At 42.1% G+C, this 9,216-nt stretch overlaps 1 protein-coding gene across 1 annotated transcript; it reads left to right on the forward strand.

Annotated features, from left to right (window-relative positions):
* The first annotated feature begins 301 nt into the window (after nt 1-301).
* LOC129816398 (transcription factor 21-like) lies at nt 302-5,764 on the forward strand. The gene is made up of 2 exons (XM_055870837.1): nt 302-1,158; nt 3,236-5,764. Exons 1-2 carry the CDS (start codon nt 579-581, stop codon nt 3,271-3,273), a joined length of 618 nt encoding a protein of 205 aa, XP_055726812.1. The 5' UTR covers nt 302-578; the 3' UTR covers nt 3,274-5,764.
* Nucleotides 5,765-9,216: the final 3,452 nt, after the last annotated feature.

Below are 9,216 nucleotides of genomic sequence, written 5' to 3' on the forward strand. Positions count from 1 at the left end.
TATAAAGCTATTCTATTCAGATGCCACCCGGTTGACCAAGTGCTAGACGCGGGGCAAAACTGGGCATGAGGCCTCTCAAGGAACGAATGGCAAATAGTCTACGTCGTTTTCTTTGTAAATATGAGGCTACTCTTTGCTCGCTGTATAGGGAACAACTTGAGTAAAGTTTATAATTGGACACGTGTTTTTCTTCCGTCGGTAATTTGAAGATCAACTGATTCCTTTGTATCTAGCTCCGCTTTTTAAAAGGCAATGAGTGATCTATTAGGGGGGGGGGGGGGGCATGTGTCCTAATTAGGTCCTTTTCAAGCCTTTAGAATATACGCGCGCCCCCTGCTGCGAGCACCCCGCGGCCAGACATGGGAGCCCAGGAACTATTTAATGCTCGGGATGTGCGCTGCGCGTGTCACACAGTCCAGAGATTACAAGTGACGTGTAGCGCACAATCAAACGGTCCTCACAAGCACTTTATTTTGAACTAGGGACTTCTAAACTAGGCACTGATTTCGTGCAGCAGGCTACACGTTTTCTCCTGTCGGGTAAAAACAGCTTATTGAATTGAACAATAAGACTTTAAAATGGAAGATGTATTATTTGACTTGGATCAGGATGGCACTACAGACTTTGATTTCTGTGGCCAGATGGACCTTAACTTCCAGTTCCAGGCCCAGTTGGACAGTCTACTCTTTGACTGCACCACGGTCACCGGCCAGCTTTCGCCATGGTCCTCGTTCGGTGGCCAGTCCATGTTCCCGGACGCGCAACTGACCTTCACAGACCTGGACTCGCAGTCTCCCAGCCTTGGCGCCGGTGCTGAAGTGGACAGCTCCTCCGCGGACGAGACCCATGAGATGAGCAAGCGCAGGCCGCTGCGGTTTGTGCCCCATCACCCGTTCAAGATCCAGCGACACGCCGCTAATATCCGGGAGAGGAAGAGGATGCTGAGTATCAATTCGGCGTTCGAAGAGCTGCGCTGCCACGTGCCCACCTTTCCTTACGAAAAGCGCCTGTCCAAGATTGATACCCTGAGACTCGCCATTGCCTACATTGCCCTCCTGAGAGAAATATTGATATCCGGCTGCGACCCCAAGTCATATTTGGATGAATGCATGAAGAATGGTTACAAGAATCAAACCAATGCAATATGGAACACAAGCGGTGAGCAGAAAATACAAATAGCCTAATTACTGAAAAAGTATATGTTGTCAGAACCATGTTAGATTATGCAATGAGATTACACGTATAAACAATACGATTCTTTGCTTGAAAGATAAGCTTTTGAATCTGTTCCATTCAAAGATTGAAAAGCTACATAAAAACTGGGGCAAAAGCTCCTGCAATAGGCTATGTCTGGCCCAATATCCCACATGGTCGTAATTATATGCACTTGCATGTAGAAATAGTCAGCAGGATAACTGAGAATGTGTTATCCCACTGGGCACAAACTGGTTGAATCCATCTTGTTTCAATGTCATTTGTCAATTTATTGTGACTTGGAAAATGTGGAAAATACATTGGATTTGAAAAAAAGTCATCAACATAAACTATTGTTTTAAAGGGTGACATTTCAACCCCAGGATTTTGTAATTTTGGTAACCAAATTTCAACATAGCCGAACCTCATGTAAAATATGTTGAATTTGTACTTTTAAAACAATGTTAGATCTTCAACATTATATCCACGATCAGGCAAAAATGGGCTGGGCAGCACCTCCTACTGGAGAATTGATCTATCTGCAGCTACCCTTTGGTCTCCCATCCAGAGTTTTAACCAAGCCCAGCTATGATATTTGTCACTGACTATTATTACCAATGTGCTATTTGAGAGATATCCACTTAAAAACGAAATATAGTCACTGTTACAATGGAAGTCATTCCAAAGGGTAGGTTATACAGAGCAAATGGTATGTTATCATACTTTATGTCAAATGTCATCAATTATACTATTTAGGCCGGTATAGCTTTTGCAAAGTCATCAACAGCTATTGATTACATTTAATCCAGGATTCAACAAAAAATAGACAATACATATGCCTAGGGATTCAAAGCACTGGTTGATTTAAAATGTTATGCTATTTAGTGATATTTAATTGTGTTTTGGTTGTCAATGCAACCAAATATCAACATTTGAAGGAGATTTTTCTTCTGCGTAGATAGCACATTTTGAGGTTACTGTAACTATACATGTCTTCTTATGTAATCATGCATGTTCAAGATAGAATGCGTAGGTTGTTGGCTCGTCGCAGGTCTGTGGAGATCTTCACAATTGCTGTAATAATCTGCGCAATCCAGGTAATATGGTTCTGCACAACATATCGGACATTGTGTTCCCAGTTTAACTTTGCTGTGCTTTTAAATGGTTGTAAGCGCAGTGATAGGCATTTGGGTGACAACTAAACCAAAAATCCGCCATTTTTTTTCTCCTTTGGAATTTGGTTGTGCTTTTAGATGGTTGAACGCAGAGTAAGAACACATTGGAAATTCAACTCACCTTTGGCTGTCTTTTCTCGTGTTCGTCTTATTTCTATTTCTCGTGTGTTTTTATTCTACTTTACTTGTTAATAATTTATTTTTTATAGTATTGTTGCGTTGTTGGGAAAGAGCAAGAAAGGCATTTCACTGTACTAGTGCACGTGACAATACAAACTTTTATGGCATTACGGTAAATCTATATTTTTCCATTGGAATTCTAGTTTGTAAACCAAAACTGTATATGCATGGCCCATATGTTTTATGACTTACGGTTGGGTGTGGGACATTACCAAACCCCATTCACAAAAATTGCAGACAGCAGACAGGATAGACCCAAGGAAGGATGAGGTATCCTACCAAGTGTTTATAATTAAATTAGCACATGGAGAAGGGCAGCATATGCTAATAGCCGACAGCAAACTCCAAAGCTCATTGGCTCTTAATTGAGTTTGTGTCACTTAAACAGCTTGCTTTGTTTATGTTTGTTGTGTGTTTTATTCCCAGCTGTCTCTCTCTTTGGTGTGGGTGCTCAAAGGCTCCCCTTTGCCAGAGCACAAGTATTCTCGCTGCACTCAATGGTTGGCTGTGTACCTTAGTTAACCAATTCTGTGGGGCTCCACTCCAGCCATATGGAGGGGGCATTGAGGAGTGACTGTACCCCTTTGCTCAGCCCGGACCTGCGACTTATTAAATAATCATTCAAATGTATCTAAAGATGTATCTAAAGCCCCATGTTGCCCTGCTTTTGTCCCGTCTCACTCTAGATCTGACAGCCCGGCTCTCCTGGATAAAGTGGGATTAACTCAGGATGGAGCGACCCAAGTACTAGGGGGGGGGGGGGGGGGGGGGTATTTACGCCCCCTTCTCTGTCCGTGTCAATGGCAGCATCACATCAGGGGCTGAGTGACATCTGCAGACTTCTCACCAGGTCGTGCACCTCTCTCTGCAGCCATCCGCGTCCCTCACAGCTTTTAATATTTGAATGTGTTGTGGATTGGTAATTGAGGGCCAGTGTTTCTCTGGAGTTGCCCGTTGTTTTACAGTGAATGGGGGACCGGGGCCAGACTCAAGCCCATGGGGATGGTGCTTGTCACAGGGGAGAGAAGCAGGCTGGCATGGGACTGAATTAACCTTGGTAATAAAAAAACCCCAGAATGTATGGAGTATGATACTGAAGTGTTCATTTGAAACCTTTTGCTGTTGTTCATTAGACACTGTTACAAGGGACTTGATGATGTAAATTAGACTGTGTGACACCCACATTTCAGTAAGTTAATTTATCCCAATGAATTTAATCATTGTATTTATTTAAATTAATTTATGTATTTATTCGTCAATTTGTTAATTTATTTATTATTTTGAATTGATAATTTTGGTTATTTGTTGTTATTTTGATGTATTAACATTCCTTTTTTATGAATGATTTATTCAACTTTTTTTTATTTATCGTTGCTAGTTGTTTATCTTTAATCAATAATGTATAATGTCATCAAATGGACCATTTTGATAGTCTTACTACTTATTATGAAGATACCTGTATATTGTTTTTCTAGTGCTTGTGAGTATTGAGGTGAAACTGTAAAGCCGGGTTGGACTGGGGAATGGATTTGTGCTTGATGGCAAATCAGGGAATTCCTAACACAATGAAATTAGGCAGTATGTTTTCTAGATTATTCCCCCCATGCTGACTGTATTCCTCTATGTTGGTTAGGAGTTTGAAACGAAGATGGAATGAATCCAACCGACCTGTGTGTATTTGTAATGGTTCCCGAAGCCCTGTTGGTGACATTGAATCTGCAGCTGTGGTGTCCAGGCCCACTGTAGAGACCTTTAGCTTTCCCCCTGCACACACATAGCAGCATTTGCTTTAGCCATTTCCCTTATGGTTAAATGATGTACTCAGGTGACTCCACATTCTGTTCCCACTTATCTGGCTCTATTCACTGGGACCAGCTTAAGGCCTCACTGACACTGTCACTGTAAATGACTCTCAATGTCATCATGTAATCCATGATACTACGTATGGTTTAGTCAGAGACGTAGTAAACAGAGCCAGAAGGAGTATACCCAGTGCACACACTCCCTCTGTTCTCCTGCACGTGTACTTTTAGTGCTGCTAATGACCCTCATAGGAAACAGTTACGCAGGAACACACAGCAATATGGGAAGTCCATTTGGGTGGGGGAGACTTACGGGGGATGGCAGTGAGGTTTCTCAGAGGACCCTAAATGGGAGTATGGGAGTGTCATCCCTCCCACAGGTGTGTGTGTCACCTGTGGATCCATTCCCACCACCTCCTTCAGGGTTACACCCTTTCTTTAACCACCACCTTACACCAATCCCCCCCATGGCCCCCCCTCCACCCTCCACCCCATGTTACATAGACAGGGCAGGTGTTGTCTTTACTCCCCTTTGCTCTCTAGCCTACTGTACACCTGTTTTACTTGACTGGGGATGTAAATAAGTGCTTTACACTATGGACTGTGAAATAAATAACTGTGTTCGTTTCTATGGTTGTTTACTCAACTTATATTGAGCACCATTCATCACAACAACAGCCATTCATCTAATGTCACAATTCATGTAATGTATTTGATTAAACAAGTAATGTGCTTGATTATCTACTGATCTTGGAGGTAGACTATAATTAATGACTTTAATGCTCGTTGACCACTACCTCCCTCTATTGGAAACTATTGGATAGGCATTGAGTGGTGGGGACTGGGGAGCAACCGAACATGGAACAATCTTTCAACTACAGGACAGTGACGCTTTGTAGATCACGGTAGGAAAAATATGTAGAAATTCAGAAAATGTCAATCACACACACAATCAAGCCTTTTCCTGGGACTTTTAGTCTGCGATCATTAAAAAAATTGATGTTTTATTTGCCCATCCTCTTTGGGGAACATAACTTTATTTTACATTTTTGTTTTTACAGGTATTTTCTTACATATACAATTTACATACATTTTTACATACATGGTTGGCCTACTTTAATACACAGTATTGCAAAGCATAAATATCGTTTTTTTGATATACACATTACACAATAGTGCAGAAGGCCTACTCCAGCCTTTTACTTTGATGAAGTAGGCTAGGCTAGAAAATATGTCTACTTACTCATGATCTCGGTCATTAAATATAAGGGGAAATCAGCTAATAATTTATAAGAGTGGAATAAATTGTCACTATTGGACAAAGAGAAATGATAACTTGATGGACATTCAAATTCTATCAACCAGTGTTTTCTGTACTGAACTTAAAAATAAAGTAATGAAGTAAACCTCTAAGGGCTCTGGTCAATCTGTATCCCTGAAGCGTTACAGATAGCGAGCTACAAATGTAAAGGTAATTTCCTATTAAGCCTACATCTGCAGCGTTTACCTTGAATACAATCTCTGCGAAGGCGGGAACATTGCTTTTAATTTTCAATCACGCTGTAACGGTGCATTTCCGCGATACGGATCGAATAGAGCCCTAAACTACTGACTATGACCCTGACCCTGGCCCCAACAGCACGCCTAGCCTAGAATGCCTTTCGTATGAGACAAGTGAGCAAAGAGATGGAAAATTCCGAGGTCCACTGCAAGCATGTCCAGTCAAGCCTTGTTCACAATACACATAAGCACTCAGTTACGGATGTCCACAACAGTGGAATCACAACGGCCCACTTGCGTTTGAAGGCTCCATTGAGACGGATTCCACATACTTTATGTGATAGCTAGCAACTTGTAAACAATTATCCATTCCTATAAGTGAGTACTATTTGAATAGTAGTGCCTCCTGTTTTAGTTTATTGTTGTGATGGTATTTGTTTTTTTAATGCTAATTATTAGGTAGAAGTCGCTAGCTAGTGATATTTTCAACCTAGCTTTTAGCTAGCCAGCTGCTCTGCAGCGCAACCTAGCTTGACTTGCTATAAAGTTAGAGAAACAAGTTGAGGAAAAAGTAATTAAACAAAACATGTTTTATTATCACCTGAAACAATCTATTTATCATGTCTTGAATGAAAAGGTCATATTTAGCAATCTCCCAAAATAAATGCGATCTTTGACGAGCGACAGGATCTCCTCCATCTTGTGTTACAAACACTACACGTGTCAATTCAGTAGCGTGGTAAAATGTCGTGAACATGACGTTTGGCATAATGAAAAACGTCACGATGTGTATGGGGCACCAGTCTGTGGATTGCGTCAAGACTTGTCCAGTTTATTTTTGCGTCCAATGCTTGTTTGTTGATTTAACATCCGGTTTAGTCCTACCAAAATGGACAAACTCCATAAAGTCTCGAGCACTGGGTTGCTAGTTTTCTGTGGGCTGACAGGTGTGTTTATCGGGCGACCTCGTGAAACCCCGGGCCTCCAACCTGTGTAAATATAATTAGCGCCGCGCATTCTGTTGAGCGACACTGGGATCCAAAGGAAGTAGAGCGAAACGCCTGTAAAAAATGCTACACATCTCCGGGAGAATGAAAATGAAGTTGTCAATTCATCAGTCGGCTACAGTATGGAGGGTTCGATCTGGATTGGGGTAAACCCCTTTTAACAATCTCGAAGCAGTTTCCCTGACATAATAGGACATGCTCAGACTGCGTATAAGTGTATATGCAGGATGATAGAAAATGCCAATGTTTATTTTAAGAAAAGGCCTATTGGTTAGGCCAGGGCTTCTGATATGTTTTATGTTTGAACCTGAAATAATAATGCAACAACAGCACACAAAAAAAGTACATGATAGAAACACAATTTGAATATTAGTATGAGATAGGGGTTATGATAGGGTAAGAGTTGTACTAAGCTCATAAAGCATTTACAGCCCATTCTTCAAGAAAGAATAGCTGTTATTAATTGAAATAACCATTGTGGCTTTTAGCAGACTGTGACGCCCCAATTCACTCACAGCGACATTGTTCTGTATCTGGGTTCCATCATATGGCTCTAACTTGTTATACTTCTCCCGGAAGGGCCTAACATCAGCTGCCAGGAAAGGGCTGCTTTTGGAACTGTTTATTGGTGTAAGAAGAAAAATATGGCCGGCATGGCTATACTTACATGAAACCCGCTCATGGAAGGGATTCCGTGCGATGTCGCACACTGAGGTCTAAGTGAAAGAAGAAGTCTCTATGGTAATGGGGGCATGTAGCCGAGCGGTTAAAAGTGATGGGCCAGTAACTGAAAGGTGGCAGGTTTGAATCCCTGAGCCGACTAGGTGAAGTATCTGTCGATGTGCCCTTGATCGGGGCACTTAACCCTAATTGCTCCTGGAAGTCGCTCTGGATAAGAGCGTCTGCTAAATGACGTAAATGTAACATCAAACTGCATCTGGGCTTACTTCCCATCCAAATGAATCTTCGATCACTCTGATGTTCAACGTCTATTCTTTCCAACCTCCTACTCAAGCACATTCCTCAGACAATTCGTCTTTTACAACTCCCCATGAAATGAGTTGCTTTCTACAAAGGCTATGTTCAATACGCATTTTTTTATCTGGACTGCAGGCCCAAAAGTCACTCCTGGGCCAGCAGTGATAGGCAGTCTTACAGACTGTGGCATTAATAGGAAACCAAGTGTGTGTGCCAAGGAAATTAAATGCATAAAAGCTTTTACATTTTTTTATAAAGACCATTTCAGAACTCACAATATTACAAATAACAAAACATTTCACGAGGATGTCCTAAGTTACAATTAAGTTAATACATTTGATTCAAACCATTTAATTAAGAAATAACAGCATCACAAATACCTGAAGTAATTTGGAAAGGCGAGAACGGAAGAACCATTTGATGAAGCAGAAGCCGAAGAGAAATGCTGACTCCACACCAGACCGACCGGTGGCCAGTCGGTCTACGCCTCTTTAATAGCTGTGAAACGCTAGTTAAATACCTCATCTGCTTTTCTCATTACCATTCCTCTTCACAGGACCGCTGTGCTGCTTTAGCCTGGGAGCTAATAACTTAGAGTGGTGTGTGGGGAAAGCCTGCTGTCGTCTTTACAATATGTCTCGGGGCCCTTTGCTGATGGGGCCGAACGGCGGGGGGCCCCATTTGAAGTATTCTCAGACGAGCATTGGGACCTTCAATAATTTCCTCTTTGGATTGGAATCACAGCTCTCCTGGTGCCCAGCGCAAACACTCTAAGCAGAGAGTCTAGATAAACAGAGACGCTTTAAGGCTTTTCTAGTTGTTAAGCACTTAGAGGGCTGTAAGCAATTGTAGCAGTAGTTGCTTGTAATGCTAGTCCAGCCTGGATAGAGAAATTGCATGTTAGCACGTCCATACAGCCATACTTTTACACAGTGTGTGATTTTATTATGAAGTGATCATATTGGTGTCTGGATTGAGCTCCACAAGAGTGAGGTTTATTGTGCTGTAGACAATGCAGAAGTCCACTCAACTCCTTATACAAGGCCTAAGGATATGGTCCTGGGGTGTAGGCTAGGTGATATGTAAGGAGCTGGGACTGACAGTTTACTGTAAGTGTTACCTCAGTGTTGACATCCGCTGACGACGACCCCATCTTCACCCCTACGTCTTAGCCAATCAGCAAAGCAAACAGGTCCCATGTTTGCCTATAGTCTTTAGTTTGGTCATCTCCCCTTTGGCCCAGTCCAGCCCAGCCCAGCCTTAGCCTTCCAGATCACCTAGGCACTGTGTACCTAAACAGGGCACAGTTAACCTGGGCCCAGCAGCTATGCTTACCCTGCTAACCTTGGCACCAGGGTCACAAATGCAATGCTAATTATG

The sequence above is a fragment of the Salvelinus fontinalis genome, chromosome 19 (genome assembly GCF_029448725.1).
Source record: "Salvelinus fontinalis isolate EN_2023a chromosome 19, ASM2944872v1, whole genome shotgun sequence".
Lineage (NCBI taxonomy): Eukaryota > Metazoa > Chordata > Actinopteri > Salmoniformes > Salmonidae > Salvelinus > Salvelinus fontinalis.

Excerpts from the sequence above, each read along its gene's own strand:
- LOC129816398 (XM_055870837.1), top strand. The coding sequence starts at position 579 with ATGGAAGATGTATTATTTGACTTGGATCAGGATGGCACTACAGACTTT. Across the intron at positions 1,159-3,235 it reads TGCAATATGGAACACAAGCG|ATCTGACAGCCCGGCTCTCC; the intron begins GTGAGCAGAAAA and ends GTCTCACTCTAG.